Here is a 24,272-nt window from a genome sequence, read left to right as displayed (position 1 = left end):
GAAAACCATTCCCGGTGACTACCTCTTGAAGCTCATCAAGAGAATGCCAAGAGTGTGCAAAGCAGTCATCAAAACAAAAGGTGGCTACTTTGAAGAACCTAAAATATAAGACATAATTTCAGTTGTTTCACACTTTTTTGTTAAGTATATAATTCCACATGTGTTAATTCATAGTTTTGATGCCTTCAGTGTGAATGTACAATTTTCATAGTCATGAAAATACAGAAAAATCTTTAAATGAGAAGGTGTGTCCAAAGTTTTGGTCTGTACTGTATATGGATGATAATATTGTATTAGGTTCTTTAAAGTACAATGCAGATTAATAATACGTTGAAATGACAATTTTTACACAACGTGGCCTTGTGACAAATTACTCCTAGGTTGGATCAAGCGGGAATTGCGCATTGAACTCAAAGAACATGCCTATAACATTATTATAGGTCATTCTGTACCTAAACATTATAAAGAGGTTCATAATAGTACATTAGAGGGTGCTTCTTTTTGGGGGACAGAAAAAAAAAAATCAAGCAACCCTGAAGAGGTGGAAATTATTTGCATCAAATGTCCAGAGCAGAAAGTCGCAGGAACGTGGCGTAACTACTGCAGTCTCAAAACGAGGGGGGCCTACTGATGGAAGAGTCTACTTCAGCTGGATGTGCGTCTCAGGATGCACATCCAGCTGAAGTGTATTGTAGCACAGTGACCCTACGGATCATAGCACTGCAATAAATGCAGCCAGCCAGTCAGAGGTCGGCTACTGACGTCACCCTGCCAGTGGCGCACACTTTCTATCAATGCTCCTGTAACTACCAGCAGACCGCTGCTTTTGGATCTATCGGGGACATTCTGCATATAGTTGGACTATAGGACACACAAGCATATTTCCAATACAATCTTACTACATATTTGTAGGCTCTATATTTCCAGTGCGGAACATAACATTGTAAGAAACTGATGTGTGTGAACCAAATTCTGTACGTGGAAGTTCTTACAAGTGCACAACAGCACAGTTGGCTACATACTTTGTTTGATCCTTTTATATGAATATATAGCAGATAACTTGCCGCTTACTGCAGCAGATGTGCACATATAAAGGTGGCAGCACTGTTTGACAGCACGGTTACATTGTTACATAATTGTTACACAATGTTATAAAGTACCTTTATCGAGGTCATCTCCAACAACTCCAGGACCTTCAGAACGGAACAATTCCGCAAACTGCGCCACCTCTTTCTTATAATCTTCAATCTGATTTTTTGTAATCTAGTAAAACAGAAAAAGAAAACTGCTTAGAAAGTACAAAGGGTATATGCAAAAGAAAGGGTTTGATTTATGAATACTTACATCTGTGTGCATATAGATGCAATATAAAACTTAATTCAGTGTCCCCATAACATTTTCAGATGTCAGTGACTGACCACTATAAAACTGCCAACTCTCGTAACAGTGCCAGTCAGTGACCCCCCTCCATAGTGCCCACATATCAATGCAAATTACAGTGTCTCAAAACACAGTTAATTCATAACAAGACGAGCTACAGTGCCCCTTATAGTTATATAGCCACCATACACTACTGCAAACAAATTCCACACATGCCCAATAAAGTACAACATATACGTTATCTTGCACAGATCCACAGTCATAAATTGCATAAAATTAAAGGGGTATTCCCATCTCCAAGATTTTACCCCAATATATAGTAGGTGTAATCATAATAATATTAGCAAATACCTCCAATTAGAAATATAGCATAGTTCTCCTGATAACCTATGTCGCTTGCCCCATGTGCAGGGCATTTCAGTAGCTTAGATATTCATCGTTATGACAACTCATATAGTGACAGTTAGTTAGTTGCTTGTGGTCGTGACTCTGGAAACCTAAGCTACTGCAATGCCTGCACATGAGGTAAGCGACGTAGGTTATCAGGAGAACTATACTACATTTCTGATTGAAGGTATTTGCTAATATCATTATTATGACTACACTCCATAGGATCTTGGACACAGTGAAAGAGCCAGAGCCCTCTGTGCCAACCACATACTATCCAGCCCCTCCATACCCAACAAGGTTAGTCTCAAATACTAGGCAGGTAAATGTAAGTGGCCATAAGGCAAGTCAACAGCTTCACTGCACCCAGGAGATCAATCTGATCGTTCTACAGGAACATTGTGTCCCATAATAACAGGACAATGAGGAATCAGGTGCTAACTCCCTCTACATATACATGATATTTTCCTTAACCACCATCCTGTAGAATGTAAGCCCGCAAGGGCAGGGTCCTCGCCCCTCTGTATCAGTCTGTAATTGTCAGTTTGCTTACTGTAAGTGATATCTGTATTTTGATGTAAAGGTACCGTCACACTAAGCGACGCTGCAGCGAGAGCGACAACGATGCCGATCGCTGCAGCGTCGCTGTTTGGTCGCTGGAGAGCTGTCACACAGACCGCTCTCCAGCGACCAACGATGCCGAGGTCCCTGGGTAACCAGGGTAAACATCGGGTTGCTAAGCGCAGGGCCGCGCTTAGTAACCCGATGTTTACCCTGGTTACCAGCGTAAAATGTAAAAAAAACAAACAGTACATACTTACATGCGTCCCCCAGCGTCCGCTTCCTGCAGTGACTGAGCGCCGGGAGTAGCAGGGCACAGCGGTGACGTCACCGCTGTGCTGTGCTTTCACTTTCACTTTGCGGAGCTCAGTCAGTGTGGGAAGCGGACGCCGGGGGATGCGAATGTAAGTATGTACTGTTTGTTTTTTTTACATTTTACACTGGTAACCAGGGTAAACATCGGGTTACTAAGTGCGGCCCTGCGCTTAGTAACCCGATGTTTACCCTGGTTACCAGTGTAAAATATCGCTGGTATCGTTGCTTTTGCTGTCAAACACAACGATACACGGCGATCGGACGACCAAATAAAGTTCTGAACTTTATTCAGCGACCAGCGACATCACAGCAGGATCCTGATCGCTGCTGCGTGTCAAACAACGATATCGCTAGCCAGGACGCTGCAACGTCACGGATCGCTAGCGATATCGTTTAGTGTGACGGTACCTTAACCCCTTCTCATGTACAGCACCATGGAATCAATGGTGCTATATAAATAAATAATAATAATAATAACCAGCAGGCTTATGTGTACTATATAGAGGTGAAGCTATACTAAGTTATTCAGTTACCTGAGTAAATTTCCTTTTCACCTTTCCCAGGCTGCGATCCACCTGTTTAGATTCCACAAACAGATCTTCCCAGATTTGTGTTATTTTCTCTGACAAAATGTTCTCTTCTTCATCAAACTAGAGAGAAAATGAACATAGTAATGATATTTTCATCAATAAATCCTGTACATTTTTGGATTATTTACAACTCAATCTAAAAAGAGAAATCTTAATGTATGATATATGACTGTAGTCACTTTTTCTAACTCTTCACTATGGAGCACTTTTTGATACAGATTTGTGGAGTTATAGGTTTTCTAGATCATAGTTATTATTTATGAATATTGAAATCACTCACTTCAATTTAACAATGATGTTTTTTTTAATTAAAAAGACATTATTACACATGATAAATTACAAAATACAAGAGCCATGATAATCCTGCAGCTACCCACCTCAATATTATACATGGACAAGGTCCTATATCGTTCTTGGATATCTCGATATCGCATTTCAACAACTAGCGACATATCTCTAATGTCTGCAATTGTGGCAAGAACAAACTTGAGGTCTTCAAGGATATCTGGTGTCACCATTAGATTTATGGACAGTCTCTACAATACAAAAAAAAAGTTATTCTCTATAAAATGGACCAGGCTTAGGTTTTGGTAGGCAACGGATTAATAGATTGGAGCCATTGTATGCAGTCAGGGTATGACTACATCTCTGTATATATAGCTGTCAATCAGCAATGGGACGGCGGAGGGAGCAAGGACTCAGTCGTGCATGTAAATAATGGGGTGGGATCCATAGCTCATTAGCACTGCAGGAGAAAAACATACAAAAAGGCCATGAACTCTAGTGACAGTTATTGGAAGTAGAAATCCTACATGTCAATATCGACCCTTTAACAAACCTTGCAATATGACTTAGGATAAAAGCCAATCCTGAATCCCAATTTACAGATACGGTGTTTCGGGGTATTGCTACTCGTCAGGGCAAAGTATGAGAACTGATTTGGATAGGTTAGAGGCTAAGACTGTGATCTTAGGTTTCACCTTATGGAAAGTGACAAGCCAGTATAAACGCCTTGCATGCTCCTCTGGGAAATTAAATATGCAAATTGCCTCTTCAGAAAGGAAGAGTACTTGAACTCTAGTGACACCTATTGGAAGTAGCAAGTATTTGTGGCTAATGCTTCGCCTAAACAGGCTTAGCCAAGAATACCTGTATATTCCAATGGGAAATAGCGAAAAAGCCTCTGCCAGACCCTGCAGAAGCTTATCTCCTGTGGTAACAAATAACAAACGATTGATCAGGCATGTTGAATTACAACATGCCCAGGGTGTTTTTCCTCCGACATCTGTCATCAGGGAAAAGTCAGGAGGCTCTAATAAATATGTGAGCATTGGCCAATCTGGCAGAAATCAGCAGGTTTGCCTGAAGTATATCTTACTAGTGATGAGCGAATATACTCGTTACTCGAGATTTCTCAAGCACGCTCGGGTGTCCTCAGAGTATTTTTTAGTGCTTGGAGATTTAGTTTTCCTCACCGCAGCTGAATGATTTACATCTCTTAGCCAGTCTTGATTACATGTGGGGATTCCCTAGCAATCAGGCAACCCCCACATGTACTTATGCTGGCTAACAGATGTAAATCATTCAGCTGCGGCGATGAAAACTAAATCTCCGAGCACTAAAAAATACTCGGAGGACACCCGAATGTGCTCGGGAAATCTCGAATAATGAGTATATTTGCTCATCACTATATCTTACGTGTATGGCTAGCATAAATCCAGAAGTGACCAACAAGACTATTGAGACAAAAATAGAAAAATAGCTCATTATGATAAAAAAAAGGTATATTAATTTACCTGTTTATTGAGTTTTACATAAAGCCGTATGTAAGTCAGAAAGACCCCTCACACATTTATCATTCATAACAAGCAATATCTATCTTGGATCTATTTCTGTTAGCCTTATTGGTAACTTGGTAAATGGCAATTAATCGTTACAAATACAATAGTAGATTATCAGGTAATAAAGCCAAATAGAATAAAATACATACGTCCAACTCATCCCTGAGACTGTAAAGCTGTTCACGGGCGGACTCATTGAGAAGGTGGCCAAGGGAGTTTACCCATGCTCTAGCATTCTCCTGCACGGTGTAGGCCAGGGGGCCCAGATACAATCGAATGCACTGTTCATCTTTAATTAAGGGCTGCTGTGTAACCTCCAGCGCTAACCGACTATAGAACTGCAACTTCTCATCATACGTGACGCAAGATGGCTTCTTGGCAGCAAACCGCTCTAGCACAATGGCCTTATCCAGCTTCCATAAGGGCCGGTACTTCTTCCACCTGTTCAGGTACTTTGTGAGCGATGTGAGCAGCTTGTGCATGTTCTGGTTGATGATGAGAGCTTGTTCTGTGATCTGAGGATTCTGGTAAATGTCATTGTAGAAGCTGTATATAACGGGTTCATCATCATCAGATTTTTGAGGAGGACAGAGAATGCAGGTTCTGTGCATCCAGCGAACAAAACTCTAGGACCAGAAGAAATGGGTGGTAGGAAAAAACTAATGAATTGCACTTAACTACCACAACTTCTGAACAGAAAGGTAAACTACATCTAATTTGTACATGGGTAGTAAATTACATGTACATTTGTACACAACAGTGATACCGAAGATCCTATAAGATGCAAGACAGAAAAGACCCCATGGATGAAACCTAATGCAGACAACAACTGGAGTGAAGCTCAACGTCCAGATTTTTTTTCCAAAGCAGAGCTGAAAATCAAATGAATATACTATTACGCCTAATGTTTGAACATGTTTACTCAGATATGAGATAGTAGATAAATGGATTAAGTATGTAAATATAGATAACTAATACATTTAGTTTTAAATGGGGCTCACTGGTACATTAGAATCCTGGTGTAGTATAAATGAAATATAAGCCACAATTCTTCTACATAACCTTAATTACATTGATTAGTATACATTGACTGACTAACACGAGCTTGGCCTGTGATAACGTCTCACAGTTTTTCTTTCCCTGCCACCTCTCATCGGTTCCCTTGCCTCTGATTCCCTAATATTACCCTTTTTTATGAACACTTATTTGGCCAGTTATTGGCACATGTAATAATGGCTTTAGTGCAAACATTATATAACAAGATTTAAAGACATAAATCTACAGCTCTGGCAAAAATCAAGAGACCACCACATCAAATCCCTGTCATGGGCAGCCCAATCTCCAGACCTGAACCCCATTGAAAACCTCTGGAATGTAATCAAGAGGATGATGGATAGTCAAATGCCATCAAACAAAGAAGAACTGCTTACATTTTTGCGCCAGAAGCAGTGTGAAAGACTGGTGGAAAGCATGCCAAAACGCATGAAGGCTGTGATTAAAAATCATGGTTATTCCACAAAATATTGATTTCTGAACTCTTCCTGAGTTAAAACATTAGTATTGTTGTTTCTAGATGATTATGAATTTGTTTTCTTTGCATTATTTGAGGTCTGAAAGCACTGGGTGGGGGGGTTTGTATTTTTTGACCATTTCTCCTTTTCAGGAAAAAAAATACAAATTGTATTGCTTGGAAATTCGGAGACATGTTGTCAGAAGTTTATAGAATAAATGACAAATTTACATTTTACTCAAAAATATACCTATAAAGAGAAAAATCAGACAAACTGAACATTTTGCAGTGGTCTCTTAATTTTTGCTAGAGCTGCATTTTCATAGGTAAAGGGGCAGAGGCAAGGAAGCAGGTGAGAGGTGGCAAGGAACGGAAAACAGAAATCTTTCAGTATAAAAGGATATACTGTAAGTCTTAGATGCTCTTGATAATCAAAAGTGACATTTAGACTCAGGTGAAAAGGAACTTTCAACAAATTTTTCATATTGAAGTGGATACACAATGCAATTGCGGCTGAAGAGCAGAATTTTTTTTTTTTTTTTTACTAATTTTGCCTCTTCATAGAGGAGAAATTAAGAATGAAAGTATTTGGCACCTAATGAGTTAATTTTCACTACGTCCAAGTGGATATTATCAAATAGCTTTCACTGGGGGTGCATACTTATTCTGCACCCCTGGAACTTTTCAATCTTTTTCCTACATATCATGCTTCAAACATAAAGATACCAAATGTACATTTTTGGTGAAGGATCAACAACAAGTGGAACACAATTGTGAAGTTGAACAAAATTTATTGGTTATTTTATATTTTTGTGGAAATTCCAAAACTGAAAACTGGGGCGTGCAATATTATTCGGCCCCTTTACTTTCCGTGCAGCAAACTCACTCCAGAAGTTCATTGTGGATCTCTGAATGATCCAATGTTGTCCTAAATGTCTAATGATGATAAATATAATCCACCTGTGTGTAATCAAGTCTCCGTATAAATGCACCTGGTCTGTGATAGTCTCAGGGTTCTGTTTGAAGCACAGAGAGCATCATGAAGACCAAGGAACACAACAGGCAGGTCCGTGATACTGTTGTGAAGTTTAAAGCCGGATTTGGATACAAAATGATTTCCAAAACTTTAAACATCCCAAGGAGCACTGTGCAAGCGATCATCAAATCGAAGGAGTATTATACCACTGCAAATCTACCAAGACCCAGCCGTCCCTCTAAACTTTCATCTCAAACAAGGAGAAGACTGATCAGAGATGCAGCCAAGAGGCCCATGATCACTCTGCATGAACTGCAGAGATCTACAGCTGTGTGATAGTCTGTCCATAGGACAACAATCAGTTGTACACTGCACAAATCTGGCCTTTATGGAAGAGTGGCAAGAAGAAAGCCATTTCTCAAAGATATCCATAAAAAGTGTTATTAAAAGTTTGCAACAAGCCATCTGGGAGACACACCAAGCATGTGGAAGAAGGTGCTCTGGTCAGATGATACCAAAATCAAACCTTTGGCAACAATGCCAAACGATATGTTTGGCATAAAGGCAACACAGCTCATTACCCTGAACACACCATCCCCACTGTCAAACATGGTGGTGGCAGCATCATGGTTTGGGCCTGCTTTTCTTCAGCAGGGACAGGGAAGATGGTTAAAATTGATGGGAAGATGGATGGAGCCAAATACAGGACCATTCTTGAAGAAAATCTGTTGGAGTCTGCAAAAGACCTGAGACTGGGATGGAGATTTGTCTTCTAACAAGAAAATGATCCCAAACATAAAGCAAAATCTACAATGGAATGGTTCAAAAATAAATGTATCCAGGTGTTAGAATGGCCAAGTCAGAGTCCAGACCTCAATCCAATCAAGAATCTGTGGAAAGCTGAAAACTGCTGTTCACAAACGATCTCCATCAAACCTCACTGAGCGCGAGCTGTTTGCCAAGGAAGAATGGGCAAGAATTTCAGTCTCTCGATGTAGAAAACTGATAGAGACATACCCCAAGCCACTTGCAGCTGTAATCGCAGCAAAAGGCGGTGCAACAAAGTATTAAGTTAAATGGGCTGAATAATATTGCATGCCCCATTTTTCAGTTTTTGAATTTCCACAAAAATTTAAAATAACCAATAACTTTTGTTCAACTTCACAATTGTGTCCCACTTATTGTTGATTCTTCACCAAAAATTTACATTTGGCATCTTTATGTTTGAAGCATGATGTGGGAAAAGGTTGAAAAGTTCCAGGGGGCCGAATACTTTCGCAAGGCACTGTATGTATATCTAGCTTTAGGGTACAGGGCTTGGTAATTAAATATCGCACAGACAAGTTATTGCTCATTGAAATAAAGATTCCTATTAAATCTAATTCAGGGAGAAATCTTTAAAATCACAAAGAAATTATACAGAATGTATAATGGGAAATGTGTTTAATGAAACTGGAATCCAATATCCCGCTATACTGTGGAGGTCTGCAGACCAGAGCTAGAATGGTACTGTGCTGACTGCAGACATGGGAAAACCAACGTAACACCAGCCAAGCCACGGAATCTCACGGGCTGCATTATTGTTTGACTCCTATCTCAGCTATTCTTGGGAATAACTGTCTGTGGTGCAACGACCAGAGGTGGTATAGATTACTGGCCGTTGAGCAGACTGTGCTAGTAAATTCGATTAATTTCACCTCAAAACACTAAGGGCCCAATTCAGCGAGTTGTTTATTACTGAATTCTGTGTAAATACCTTTAATTGTCACAAAATTTTGACACAACTTTAAGCTGCACAAAATTTTTCAGGTTTTGCGTTTTTACCCCAGTGCCAATCAGCTTCACCAAAATAGACAGAGCTGGGGTTGGATGGATTGGGTGTAGTCCACCCAGAAAATTTATGACAACATTATGCAGAAATGTACTCTAGTCACTGACTGAAACACATGACAGTTCTAAAAAGCACCTAAGTCATTAAGTGTAGTGTGCTTCTTAATGAATAAAGCGCATCTTACTTCAGTGGTGTGTTCATTAGGGCTGACGTACAAGATGGCTTTTACAGTACTTTTCTACATTGTTTACCATTATCTTGAGGTTACCTTTGTGGATTCAAGACAACCCTTGTAGCACTGCACAATCAACTTGAAAATTTCATTGAAATTAGGATGAAGAATTATTTCTGGAGCCGACAGGATGGTTTCAACTTGAAAGAGAGGGACATTTCCAATGATAGCTGCATTAAAAGCCTGGAAATTCCTGTGAAAAAAAAATAATAATTTAATGGCCCCACACCACATAAACTTCCATATAATATAATGGGCCCCACAATGCTTTCCATATAATACAACAGCCCACATAGCCTTCCATATAATATAATGGGCCTCACATAGCCTTCCATATAATATAATGGGCCTCACATAGCCCTCCATATAATATAAATGCCCCACCTAGCCTTTCTTATAGTATAATGGCCCCACATAGCCATCCATACAATATTCTAGGCCCCACGTAGCCTTTCTTATAGTATAACGGCCCCACATAGCCATCCATATAATATTCTAGGTTGCACATTGCCTTGCATATAATATAATGGGCCCTTCAATGTTCTCATTGATTGAAATAAAATAAATAAACAAAATGCTCACCTCTCCCTGTTCCTGCAATGCTCCGGTCTCCTCAACTTGTCTTCTGCAGTTCTGCAGTGCTTGGCACAGCGTGCACATTATAGTGACGTCATCGATATAATGCGCCCAATGTGCTAAGAAGTGAGATGCAGAGGGAGAATGATGGAGGAGGGTGTGTCAGCTGATGCTCCCTCCTCCATCATTGCTTTCAACTACATTGGCATCCAGGATGTTGATACAGTTGAAAGTGCGATGTTGGGCTGGGCCTCCCAAACTCATGAGGCCCATAGTGGCCGCGTGGCCTGTCACAATTGGCAGTAAGTCACTGCGTTGGTGGGAAGCATGCATGGTGCCATCCCTCAATTATTCTGTTTATTCACTTCATCTTTATCATCTTAAGGGTCACCCCCTTCAGGCCTTCCATGGGGTCATGACCGTAAGCTTGAATAGTGGAAAGCAGTCAGAAACATTGGGTGATCCTGTGGCTGTCAGAAAGTAGGGGAGTAATGGCTGCCCTATTCCACTTTCCTTTCTTGTAGCAGGAAGGGATAATCTGATTATTCAACACTGATTTCCCTCCTCACTTGAGGATAAACGGGGAGATTGGAAGAGCAGGGAGGTCAGCCTACTGGAGGACACTAAGCTACAACTTGAGTAGCTCAGTACCTGCTGGAGGGGAGTAACCAGTGGGAGGACCAAACGCTTAAAGAGTTACCATCGTTTTAATTTTTATTTCATAAATCAATAGTACACGATTTATTTTCATATGTACTATTGATTTCTGAAATTAAAATTAAAACAACAATTACGTTTTAACTACTTAGTGTCCCCCAAAGACACAGACAAGAAAGTATCACTTACTTTATGACCATTTTCGTCAGTATGGTGTACACTTTGTTTTCCCAGAATGCATAATATTGGGCCATTTGAGGATTTTTTCCCGTGTTTGTGTTTACCACTAGCCCTTCTATTTTTGTTAGAATAGACCCGATGGCGGTATATTTTCTGACCATTATTTCCACGTCTTTGGACCGTTCATTTTCAATGTATTCAAAGAATTCCTTGACACCTACAGAAGAAATAATGATAATAACACAGTTACATAACATGAGGGTGGTTCATCAAGACTAGTGATAAATAAAAATGAAGTGCTGCTACCACTAATGCAATTTTATATTTCTGGTTTTAGCTGGTTATTTTTTCTTTCACATCTCACACTATGTATTACTGGGGATACATAATGGCATTGCCGTACACTGCCGTATACCAAGGCCTAGTGCTATCTGATATTTTATGGGACAGCACTCGACCTAGTGCCACACTTTGGGGCAGTACAGATCAGCAATTATTTTGTCATGTCGATTCGGCATGAGAAAATAATCGAAGCATGCTGCGAGTGCATCCGAGACTATGGGTGCGGGTGAAACATTGGACTGCCACGGAAGTCATCCGAGTGCAGTCTGATTACTTTCTTTCTGACAGTTTAAGCAGAGTATCATTTGCATAATTGTCCCGATTATCTCGCACAAGAGGATCGATGGCTGTGTGACCACGGCCTAAACATTAGAATTGCAGCAAGTCACAAGGCAACTCAACAAGTAGCAATATTTCTGAGTCAGGTGAGTGACTATATGTTGTCATGTAATCCATGATCAATTAAGGTTAATGCTTTTTTATTAATCTTCTGATAAGTATATTCCGTACAACATAAAGGGCATGTATGTGAGGCCAGTGCTTAGTATATGAGACCATTCATCACGTACCTGATAGATCTGCTGACTTCCTATTGATAAACTTAAAAAGGTTTGCAGATTCAATAGCGGACAACTTATTATCAATGTCACTTGCATTCTTCTGAACTTTATGCACCAAAGACTCAAACTTTGACACTGCCTGGGTGCAACGACTAATGAAGTCACCAATACCTAATAATACAAAGTAACATTAAAGTATTAATATATACATTTTCTGTTTAAAAAAAAAGACAAAAAGAAGAAAACAGCAGTGAAATTGTGTAGAGGTCCCATGAAACCCCCAATGGAATGGAATATATATATCATAAAAACAAACTTCTTGCAGTGCAATAAAAAACCTAAGCAAAAACAATAAGGATGAATCTACAGAGACACACAATAATCAAGAAGCCGGATACAGCCATAAACATTTCTCTGGACCAAGACTCAATAGAACAGATTTAAAGGTCTAAATACTGAAGTGTAATGTTAAGAATGTCAGGGAGAGGAAAGTTTGGTAATACACACAGATAAGAACTTCCCAGTCACTGACACTTAAATGTCCTCCATCCTGAGAAGATTTTATGCCCAAAATGAGTGACAATTAATGATATAGAAAGTCAATGTTCACTCGTTCAGCTGAATCTACATGGTGCAGTCATTGACACTGCGTTTGACCAAAAGATCGTTAGATATAAAAACTTCCAACTGCCAAAAACAAGACACAGAAAATTACCAGAAAATAAGTTCTGATCAGTCCTTCAATTTTAGACTTATTGATAATCATAAAATGTCAAATATTCATCTTCTTCTAAGAAGAATTTGATTTTTTTAGCCAAAGCTAAATCAAAGTGAACTACAGAAAAAGAGAGTTGTGTTACCTAGCGAGTTCCAATTCAATCTTCTGTATCCAGATCTAAACACTTTTAAAAGTTCCCGGATGTGATTATCAAGTAGTTGGGTTTCAGCGTCATTAAGACCCTGTATTAGTTTTTCATAAGAAGCAAGAATTTGCTTCATGTCATCGATATACCTGTGAAAAAAACCATGTGTTTAAATAAGAGAGGATCTGAAGCCATAGCTGGTCTATGGGAAATTTGTGTTATAGAAAAGTCAACTATAAAGAAGCTGCAATCAATCAAATGAAAATGTAATTAAAAATATTTATTATAAGGTAATAAATAATTATAATACGACATCCATTTGTGGTCATTCAGTCAAACTATTTATCCCTTTGCTGCATACATATGAAAAATTACAGAAAGGAAAGGACATTTAAATCCCCACTTCAGTTTTTTTTCTTCTTTTTTCAGCACTGGAGTGGTACTATTAATCTAAGGTCCCTGACCATACGGTTTTATATTTAACTCCGCTGTCCTCACCTTTTATTGGAACCACTCAAGTCCCGGGACGCCAATTGTAGCCGCAACTTCTGACTGACCAAAAGTCCGACGTAATGGGCACAAGCGCTCATTGCAAATCTATGAGAGCCAGAATGAGTGATCTCGCAGGTAAAAACTTACTGAAGACCAACCGGAACAACGCGGATAGAAGGCGAAGACTGCGGTGAGTAAGTATAACAATAAGGTCAGGGACCTCAAGTCATAAGCTCCAATGCAGCGCTGAAATAAAAAAAACGCTGGAGTGGTGCTTTTCTAAAGCTTCCAAATGGTTTCACAGATATGGGCCTTTTTATTTAGTGCCAGTTTCTATTGTCTTTATCAGGAGGCCCTCCTGGTAAGGACCTTAACAATTAGCACTAAACAAAAAAGTTCATATCTCTGTAACCGAATGGTGACTTTAAACAAAAATGGGAAAACTCAAGGGATCAGAGATAATAAAATAAGCGTAAGGCCATGTGCACACGTTCAGGATTTTTCGCGTTTTTTTGCTATAAAAACGTGATAAAAACGCAAAAAAACCGCTTACATATGCCTCCTATTATTTACAGGGTATTCCGCATTTTTTGTGCAAATGTTGCATTTTTTTCCGTGAAAAAATCGCATCGCGGAAAAAAAAGCAACATGTTCATTAAAAATGAGGAATTGCGGGGATTCCGCACACCTAGGAGTGCATTGATCTGCTAACTTCCCGCACGGGGCTATGCCCACCATGCGGGAAGTAAGCAGATTATGTGCGGTTGGTACCCAGGGTGGAGGAGAGGAGACTCTCCTCCACGGACTGGGCACCATATAATTGGTAAAAAAAAAAAGAATTAAAATAAAAAATAGTGATATACTCACCCTCTGATGGCCCCCGAAGTGTTCCCACCTCTCCGGTGCATGCTCTCTCTTCCGTTCCTATAGATGGTGTGGTTCAGGACCTGTGATGACGTCGCTGTCTTGTGATTGGTCGCGTGACCGCTCATGTGACTCACGCGACCAATCGCAAGCCGCGACGTCATCGAAGGTCCTGAACCACACCGGCATCTATAGGAACGGACGCCGCTGAGGAGATTGGCTGTCTGCAGAGGGTGAGTATAACCATTTTTTTATTTTTTTTTATTATTTTTAAACATTCTATCTTTTACTATAGATGCTGCATAAGCAGCATCTATAGTAATAAGTTGGTCACACTTGTCAAACAGTATGTTTGACAAGTGTGACCAACTTGTCAGTCAGTTTTCCAAGCGATGCTACAGATCGCTTGGAAAACTTTAGCATTCTGCAAGCTAATTACGCTTGCAGAATGCTAAAAAAACAGCGAAAAAAAACCGAAAAAAAAAACGCAAAAAAAAAATGCGGATTTCTTGCAGAAAATTTCCGTTTTTCTTCAGGAAATTTCTGCAAGAAATCTGGACGTGTGCACATACCCTAAAACTGCTAATTTCTTATCTGGTGACAGGTCCTCTTTGAAAAAACTTAGTTGGTACAACATTTCACAGTTTAAAGGGTTATTTCCATCTCATAAAGTGATGTCATGTCGCTAGAATATGGATTCACATTATGACTGCTAAGCTGCAGCACGATGCAAGGGATGTGAACTTGGGGTCCGGGATATTAATAATCTGCGGGCTCTCCCCATCCTTCCACCTCTGACTGACAGCCATTTCTCTGTGAATCATTCTGTATAGTCAGAAACCTGTTATTCATCGTTGTAAAAATGGAGAGAGACCATAGTTCATCAATATGTGGGTCTACAATTTCACCTATACACTGTTTCACAGAATAACATATCAGATCATCTCTCATTACTTAATGCTGCCCCAAGAGAGGTCACCATAGACTTCCTGATGGATGACCAATAATAACTGTAAATGGTCAGAACTGCCATAAAGCTAAACCACCTTAAAAATTTGTCTTCTTGCAAGGCTACATTTCTTGGCAATTCACCAACAGAAAAGCCCAACTGCTCCATATGTTTGGTTTCTGTAATAATTTCTTGCAGTTCTGGAGCAAAGTTCACAGCATAGTGCACATTCTTGTAATTGGTGTCAGCCTTTACTTGGTCCACATCCTGCAAAACAAACAAACGTGTAAGTTGGTTACTGTTAATAATAATCATATTTTTTATAGCGATAATGTATTCCGCAGCAATTTACATTTCAATATAAACATAATACAAAGCCAAAAATAATTGGTAATGTGCATAGATACAATCAATAAAACACTGGCAAACATAGCTTTCTTTGTTTCTTATTAGTATCACTCACATGACTACTACACCCAGAAAGGGCAGGGATTGCAACTAATAAAATACTAGTTAAACTTAGAAAAATATTTAGAATTGAGAGTCCTCAGTGGTTGATACCTTTTAATGGCTAACTGAAAAGATGGTAACAAATTACAAGCTTTCGAGACTACACAGGTCTCTTCATCAGGCACAGACTAATAGAAATTCTGAAGAATCACATATTTATGCACAACACAGCAAAGAAATAATGCCATAGATAAGACAGGTGACGTGAAGCAGAACTACCATTATGTGAGTGATAAACAGTTATGTCCATAAATATTGGAACAGTTCACAGATAAGGAGTGTGAATGTTTTATTGTCCTCTGATTGGGGTCTGGTTCTATGTTATGATGCCCCCACACGGTCTGAGGAGCAAATTCCTTAATTTATGTAAAATCACATAAATCCATGCAACACATTCATTCCTGCACTGAGAGTGTCACAGGTCATCATCAGCTTATATTCCCAGGCTCTTCTGTCTCTCTGAGACTTGAAATCACCTTTTAATACAAGTAATTTCATGTCTCTAATGCTGTGATCAGGGAGACAAAAAAAAACCAACAATATATCATCAATATATCAAATGTATCAACCACTGAGGACTCTCAATTCTAAATATTTTTCTATCCACTGGCTAACACGATACCAAGATATATATCTTTCCTGTAGTTAAACTTAAAGAGTAACCGTTGTTTTAATTGTTATTTCATAATCATAAACCAATAATACACATGAAACTAATAAACTTTGCTAAATCATAAAATGATTATTTATTCTCAAAATTCTCAATTCAAAATGTAAAATCTGTATTCAGTGAAGACAGATTTCCTCATTACTGAGATAATATTTTAGCACTAGCACCACAGAATGTTAAAGTTTTAAGGGACCTCCAGGGTCATCGTGTCCAACCCCCTGCTCAATGCAGGATTCGCTAAACCATGTAAACCAGCCTCTGTTGGAAGACTTCCATTGAAGGAGAACTCACCACCTCTCGTGGCAGCTTGTTCCACTCATTGATCACCCTCACTGTCAAAAAGTTTTTTTCTAAAATCTAATCCTTATCTACTCCCTTTCACTTTCATTCCACTGCCTCTCTTGTTTGCATGTGCAAATGAGAATAATGATGATCCCTCTACACTGTGACATCCCTTTGGATATTTGTAGACAGCTATTAGGTCTCCTCTTAACCTTCTATTTTGCAAGCTGAATATTCCTTTAACCATTCTTCATAGGACATACTTTGCAGTCAGCTCACCATCCTGGTAGCTCTTCTCTGAACTTGCTCATTGAATTTAATAATTGTCATAATAAATCTGACATTATCAATCTGTCATACAGCTAACTTACTATTTCGGTAACAGATATGCTGGTGCGGTTAATAAGACCAGGTACATGCGTATTGACAAGTAAACTTCTTTTCAGTAGTGATGGCAGGTTCTGATCTGTGCTCTCTTTCCAAGCCTCGTACTTCTTGTCCTCATACTCCTTCATTCTTCTTGCCACTTCCAAATATTTTGCCTTTGCCTAAGTAAAATGAAAAAATAAATCAAATCACAATAGTTTAACTTCTCTAAAGACTATTCATGTTATGGTTACCAGCAGCTTTCCTAGAGGTAAAAATGTCTGACTCCTGATTACAACTCCCAGCATTGTACTGCAGACACCCACTGTAGAAGATTCTTCCACAGAGTACACAACACAAGCAATTTAAAAAGGACCTGTCACCAGGTTAAAAGTGGCCATCTTTTGTTTTGTTATTTCCACTGCTGCACTTTTTTTTTTTAAATCCACCATAGAGTTACAGTGAAATGGCTTTTATGTAGTGCGAATTCTTATGGTCTTTACCAAGGGGGCGATGCTCACAGGGTAATAACGCAGAACAGCCAAAAGACACAGCCGCAGAGTACTTTGTGAGCCATGGCCCCTTGGTAAAGACCATAAAAATTGGCATTAAATTTAGAGTCCCCATTGCTCTGAAGCTGTATGGTGATTAAAAAAAAACAAAAAAACCTAACCGAATACTTAGAGGAGCAGCAGGAATAAAATACAACCAAAAACTGTTCACTTGACCTGATGACGGGTCCTCTTTGCAACCTTACCATTTTCCCATGTTCACTTGCTAACATTTCTTCCATTTCCAGAAACCGAACGATTGTCTGTTTGATTCTGAGGAAAAGTGACCTTTCCCAATATATTGCCCCGGCCACAGGAGGGTGATTCTTGTAGAGCGGAGGCGTTTCCAAATGTTTCATGAAGAGTTTGTTCACTATATCAACCTATAATGCAAGATACAAAGAAATCCTCAGAATCTAGGGAGATTCTACAAGAGCAACAATGTGTGAGGTTTAAAAATGCATTTTATGGGGAGATCAATGTTTTGTTTAGTTTCTTTTTACAAAAAAATTCTAAATATATTGTAACTAGTAAGAAAATGTTTAGCTTTTTTAAAGGATATTAACGCGCGATTATTTAAATAAGTCATCACACAACTGGGAACAGCAGAGAACATCTTTTGAAGCTGCTTCCTTGTAGCCTATCCGGCCCCTCATAAACCCTGGCCACATGTAGTATAAAGCTCTGACTATATGTATTAATAACTGATATATGACCACATTATGCAGCTCTGTGGAGCTGTGAGATCCTGCGATAACTGGCAATATCTGCAGATCGCATACATCACCGCCATTTCATAGGTCTGCAGTCACACAGAGACACCAGACAACTCCTTTAACTGAAGTTTCAGTGCCAACTACTGTGGGGAGTTGGAAATTTTGCATAATCTGTGTGAATCATAAATATCCTGTCTATATTGTTTGTATTACATTTATATTATATTTTTCATATACAAATACACATTCATGCCCCTACGATAAGTTCTCTTTAAGCAGGTCTTACACATTTAATTGAACCTGTCACGTAGATGCAGTGTGATCTGTGGAGAGTATAGTATAAAAAGAAGCTGCCGAAAATGATATATAGTTTTGTGGGAAAGATTCAGTATAACTTATAGTTTATGTATTGAAATCCCTGGGGTTTATAGAAAAAGTAGTCCAGTGTGTGGTCCAACTCAGAGATTGACAGCTCTGTCCACATGCACAGTCATATACGGTAATTGAATAGCCCCACCTACTGGACGTATGCATCCAAACATCAGGGTGTTTCATTGAATAAAATGCAAAGTTTACTGAATATTTTCCAACCAAAAATGTACATCAATATGATTGACACCTCCTGCTCTATAACATTCTACCCACAGATCAAATACGATTTTCAGCCTGAGAGGCTACCTTTAAAGCAAATGTATTTTTGAACAAGATCCCAACAGTGGCAAATATTGTTCTCGCAGGAGAGAATACCCCGTGTCCCAAGTTAATGAGATGTACAGTGAGGAGAATAAGTATTTGATACACTGCAGATTTTGCAAGTTTCCCACCTACAAACAATGGAGAGGTCTGTCATTTTTATCGTAAGTACACCGCAACTGTGATAGACAGAATCTAACAATAAAACCAGAAAAATCACATTGTATGATTTGTACATAATTAAATTGCATTTTATTGCATGAAATAACTATTTGGTCACCTAAAAACCAGCATGAATTCTGTCTCTCACAGACCTGCTAGTTTTTCTTTAATAAGCCCTCCTACTCGGCACTCATTACCAGCATTAATTGCACCTGCTTGAACTCAATACCTGTATGAAATACAGCTGTCCACACACTCAATCACACTCCAACCTCTCCACCATGGCCAAAAACAAAGAACTGTCTAAGGACACCAGGGACAAAACTGTAGACCAGCAGAAGGCTGGGATGGGCTACAGAACAATAGCAAGCAACTTGGTGAGAAGGCAACAACTGTTGGCACAATTATTAGAAAATGGAAAAAATACAAGATGACTGTCAATCTTCATCAGTATGGGACTCCATGCAATATCTTGCCTGTGAGGTAAGGATGATTCTGAGAAAGGTCAGGAATCAATCCAGAACTACACAGGAGGATCAGGACAATGGCCTGAAGAGAGCTGGGACCACAGTCTCAAACATTACCATTAGTAACACACTACGCTGTCATGAACTAAATTCCGGCAGGACACGCAAGGTCACCCTGCTCACTCCAGAACATGTCCAGGCCCGATTGAAGTTCGCCAGTGACCATCTGGATGATCCAGAGAAGGTATGGGAGAAGGTCATGTGGTCAGATAGAAAATATAACTTTTTGGTATCAACTCCACTCGCCGTGTGTAGAGCACTGTGAGGGAAAACATCATATTTTGGGGGTGCTTTTCTGCAAAGAGGACAGGACAACTGCACCGTATTAAAGGGAGGATGGATGTGTCATGTATCAAGAGATTTTGGCCAACAATTTTCTTCCCTCAGTAAACACTGAAGATGAGTTGTGGCTGGGTTTTGCAGCATGACAATGACAATGACCCAAAACAAACCGCCAGGGCAACTAAGGAGTGGATCCATAAGAAGCATTTCAAGGTCCTGGAGTGGCCTAGCCAGTCTCAAGACCTGAGCTAAATAAAAAAAATCTTTGGAGGGAGTTGAAACTCAATGTTGCCCAGTGACAACCCCGAAACCTGAATAATCTGGAGAAGATGGAGGAGTAGGCAAAAAATCCCTGCTGCAGTGTATGCAAACTTGGTCAAGAACTGCAGGAAATATCTGACCTCTGTAATTGCAAAGAAAGATTTCTGTACCAAATATTAAGTTCTGTTTTTCTATTGTATCAAATACTTATTTCATGCAATAAAATTTAAATTAATTATGTAAAAATCATACAATGTGATTTTTTTATTTTTATTTTTAGATTCTGTCTCTCACAGTTAAAGTGTACCTACGAGAAACCAAGAAGAGACCTACCCACATGCCGCCCAGAAACACAAACAGTCTGTCTCTCTCGGTCTCTATGATGAGGAACATGTTTTTAGTTTGGGGCGGCCCGTGGACAGGTCTTTCCTTGGTTTCTCTGGCCTAGCCGCAGGAGAGTGGTCTTTGCATCTGACTGTCTTCAATCAAATCTGTCAACAGTGGGGTACGTGAGACGTCAACCTGATGGCATTCAGACACAATCACAAGGTACCCCATTTCATGTCCAAGCTTGAAAGTCATATTTCCCTCGTATCTACCATTAAGCCTGGAAGGCCTTCTTCACCTGGTATGAATCCTATTATCTCTTGCATTTTTTTTTTCTATTTTGTCCTCTTTTGTTTTTAGTGAAACAATGTGTACAATGAACCTTGATTATGACTGTGGGAATAGCACTTGAAATGAAGATGATCTACTGCAACAAAATCACCTCTTACCTCTTTGCAATACTGTTCCAGAATAGCGTTAAATTTCATCATCAATTGCCTGTTGATGGCTTCTCGAGAGCGAATGTGCTTAAACTTCAATAGCATGTCAAATGCAGCCTCAGCCAAACGAAGAGTTTTAAATGATTCGTCAATGAAATTTATGGCTTCTCCTTCAATGGCCTGTTAACATGGGACAAGGTTAGAAGCATGTCAGCAGCAAAGGCTCACACTAAAAGGATGTTGAGGACTTTGGGAGAACAAAGGGATTGTTATAAAGCTAAGGTTTCACTTTTCCCCAACATTCCAGAGGTCAGGATCAGCAGTGATGAAGAACAATCCATCTGTCAGAGGACCCTGCAGCAAATATGATACCAACCAAGTTGGGGATTCACATTATAGGAAACGTATTTCTCTATACTATACCAATCACTTTGCTTTCCAAAATTGCGAAGAATCCTGAAAAACCCCATTCAATTACTGCTTTTGCCAAAAGTCTACCGGTATATTAAAACAGAATTTCCACCTATTTAATACCTGAACTTCATTTTTAAAGTCATCCATGACAAGTTTCCATTCTTGGGAATATTTTATATCGAAAGGATCAAAAGACAGGGCCTCCATTGGTTTGATAAGACCATCAACTCTATGCAATACATCATCAATACGCTTGGGATCCCCAGTGACAGCTTTTAATTCTGGACCAAAAATGTTGTAAAACTCTTCAAGGACCTGGGTATTACATGAAGACAAATTTAAACTTTTCTTTAAAGTAATAAAATATTAAGTTAACACCCCAGCGGCAGTCTGCAGCCCATTATGAATAAAATATTCAGTTAAAGGTGTTGTTTCAATTATTTAGGTAATATTTTAAAATTGTTTCACACATCAGCAGCTTCTCTTCTGTAATTGCCAGTGCCAGCTTAAATTGAATTTGTCACCTATCATTTTTTTTTTTTAAATACTTAAATCTGGATAGTGATACTATTTTTTTTCGAGCCTTTTTACTATTTTTAATTGGTTTTTTTTTACATGATAATAGGGGCTGCCATCTTGTTTGATTTTTTTAAACAGCATTAAAAAATTTGTTTCACTGCCGTTGGGCCATAGAGAGTAATAGATTCATTGACTTGTATAGAGGATCTTTCTACGCATGCTCTGATCTGAGCAAAAGTATTTGCGCAGGGAGGGAGAGGAGGTGAACCATGACATCTCCGAGTGTGAACGGTGGATTTTGTGCCAGCTATACATATGTGCTATCTATCTCTGTAACCTGGTCTGTGATAATAACGAAATGGAGGAGAAGCAATTTCTACAGAACAGGAAATATCATCCTAATATTAGACTTAGTGGTCAGAGTTAAAGCTCCAATATTTGAGGATTTTTCTATCTATATCATGGAAAATTAGAGAAAAGAAAAACACTGCCTCTCTGCCCCTCCTGTTTTGGCTGCATCAGTAGACCCCATCCATTACTGAGCTCAGCCGCTCATGACCATTTACATCGGCAGAGCCACTAAGCTTAGTAATTGCTTACAGTGGTGATGTGCATTGTCTATGTGTCATCCCTGACGCAGCCAAAACATAAAGACCAGAGCAAGGGTCAGCTGGTGCTGGAACAAGTGATGGCTAGTGCCAAATTTTTGTTACAAGTCTAAAAGCATTTGAAGAACACTTTTCTTAAAGTGGAAAACACAATTGACAGTTAATTTGCCCTATTATCCAAATATATAAAATAGTAGATTCATTTTTGGGTAACCTAACAAAGAAATTCATGGCACAGATAACCTACAGGATAATAACAATTTACATCCTGAATAATAAAAAAAAACTTTCTAAATGCATACTTTAACAGTATTACTGAAAAACTTGAAAAAAAACGAAAACTCAATAATAGTATGTTGTACGTCAGTTAAATTAGGTTAGTGGAAGCGCACCTCATTAATTAAAAGTAATTTTGAATTTCCTTTTACACCTGACATACCTTTGTGACATTACATGTGAACATTATTAACCTCTGTAATGTTATTGCTCCTTCTGCTTGACCATGTCTGCTTATTTTAGGCCATTTTCCTTTATTTTGTCATGAGAAGACAAAATTTTGGGAGTAATATTTAAATAAATTTAGGACTATGTTTCATAAAAAAATGAACCCAAATATGTTTTAAGTACCGGTATATTTTTTATTTTAGGTGTCTTTTGTCTTTTGTAAAAGCTACTGTAATAATCAAAAAAGTATTTTATCAATCAAGAAATTAACAATTAGTACCTGCAAAATATCATACAGGTTTTGGCATATAGTGGCTAAGTAGTCAGTTTTCTTGAAAAGGCGTTTTCTATCAAATTCCCAACGCTGATCTCTCCCTGAAGCTTCAATCTTAGCACGGATTTCAAAGTAGCAACTTTTCCACAATTCCAGGGTTCGCTTTGCCTCCAGAGTTTTGTTTTTCGCTGATTCTCTGTTCTCGCTACAAAATAGTGTTGGAAAAAACTTGTGAATTTGATTTCATGGTAAATGTGATTTAGGTCACCACCTCACATTTGAAAATCGTAAAGAAAAAAAAAAACATTATATTTCTCATTAACATACCAAACCTTAGCATGTTGATTTGCCACCTACCGAAACAAACTGCGAATATTCAGGACTCGACAGACTCTTTCTGCAATTTCCCAGGCGATTCTTTCCATTAACGGGACCATTCTTTCGTCTTTATTATAATGACGGGAAATAATCCATACCATCCTCAAAGCATTCATCATTGGAGGAATTGTATCCAGCACTATGTTAAAACCCGTGCCATGTGTTAAGTTCTACAACAGAAAAGACAGAAAAATTAGGATATTATGGTCTTTGAAGATGACATTATACCGGCTGTTCAAGATACTTCATTTAGAATACTGACCTTCAAATGACGTTCAAGAGTGGTGAGGAATCGAACGTTATCAGCAGCTTCCACATGGTATTTTGCCAGCTCAGTTACTGTAAGATCTAGATTTTGGACTAAACCAGGATCAGCAATGGACAAAACATTTAAGACCTTCTTCACTGCGGGAAGTTTCAGCTGTTCACTAACAGCACTTAAAGTACCATTACGTTCTCGCCAGAAATCTATTTCAGCCAGGGGAGCGTTTCCCTGAAAACCGAAGAAGAGCTTTAGAAGACCTTTGAAATACTAAAAAGACTTTCCTCTTATATTTGTCATAAAGGGGTGTTTCTGTATGCTCCTCCCTTCTCCGCTATAATAGCAGGTTACTAAAGGTTAGAGGGGTTTTCCATGACTATTTTATTTTTTTCTCATGGGGCTTAGCACTGACAGGCAGGTACTTTTGACCAGCGCCAGCTCAGAGCGGTCACGGACACCTCCTGCCAATGACTCTGGTGT

General features: G+C 39.0%; 1 protein-coding gene and 1 long non-coding RNA gene across 2 annotated transcripts in view; one reads left to right on the top strand and one right to left on the bottom strand.

Annotated features, from left to right (window-relative positions):
• DNAH10 (dynein axonemal heavy chain 10) overlaps nucleotides 1–24,272 on the bottom strand; it is a 167,035-nt gene that overhangs the window by 104,724 nt on the left and 38,039 nt on the right. The window contains exons 8-23 of the mRNA XM_077293221.1: nucleotides 23,793–24,023; nucleotides 23,510–23,700; nucleotides 23,159–23,357; nucleotides 21,428–21,622; nucleotides 20,903–21,073; nucleotides 17,692–17,868; nucleotides 16,940–17,116; nucleotides 15,204–15,373; nucleotides 12,799–12,950; nucleotides 11,948–12,109; nucleotides 11,046–11,253; nucleotides 9,660–9,816; nucleotides 5,224–5,700; nucleotides 3,611–3,769; nucleotides 3,177–3,293; nucleotides 1,161–1,263 (exon numbers count right to left, since the gene is read on the bottom strand). Of these exons, the coding sequence (XP_077149336.1) occupies nucleotides 1,161–1,263; nucleotides 3,177–3,293; nucleotides 3,611–3,769; nucleotides 5,224–5,700; nucleotides 9,660–9,816; nucleotides 11,046–11,253; nucleotides 11,948–12,109; nucleotides 12,799–12,950; nucleotides 15,204–15,373; nucleotides 16,940–17,116; nucleotides 17,692–17,868; nucleotides 20,903–21,073; nucleotides 21,428–21,622; nucleotides 23,159–23,357; nucleotides 23,510–23,700; nucleotides 23,793–24,023 (3,046 nt within the window). The remainder of the gene's footprint in view (nucleotides 1–1,160; nucleotides 1,264–3,176; nucleotides 3,294–3,610; nucleotides 3,770–5,223; nucleotides 5,701–9,659; nucleotides 9,817–11,045; nucleotides 11,254–11,947; nucleotides 12,110–12,798; nucleotides 12,951–15,203; nucleotides 15,374–16,939; nucleotides 17,117–17,691; nucleotides 17,869–20,902; nucleotides 21,074–21,427; nucleotides 21,623–23,158; nucleotides 23,358–23,509; nucleotides 23,701–23,792; nucleotides 24,024–24,272) is intronic.
• LOC143811543 (uncharacterized) lies at nucleotides 1,847–6,105 on the top strand. Its single transcript, XR_013223590.1, has 5 exons — nucleotides 1,847–1,905; nucleotides 1,993–2,067; nucleotides 5,375–5,523; nucleotides 5,618–5,722; nucleotides 5,835–6,105. It is a non-coding gene; the product is annotated as an uncharacterized LOC143811543 (long non-coding RNA).

The sequence above is a fragment of the Ranitomeya variabilis genome, chromosome 1 (genome assembly GCF_051348905.1).
Source record: "Ranitomeya variabilis isolate aRanVar5 chromosome 1, aRanVar5.hap1, whole genome shotgun sequence".
Taxonomy (NCBI): Eukaryota; Metazoa; Chordata; class Amphibia; order Anura; family Dendrobatidae; genus Ranitomeya; species Ranitomeya variabilis.
Note: the sequence above shows the minus strand (reverse complement) of the source record. Positions and strands in the feature narration are given on the sequence as shown.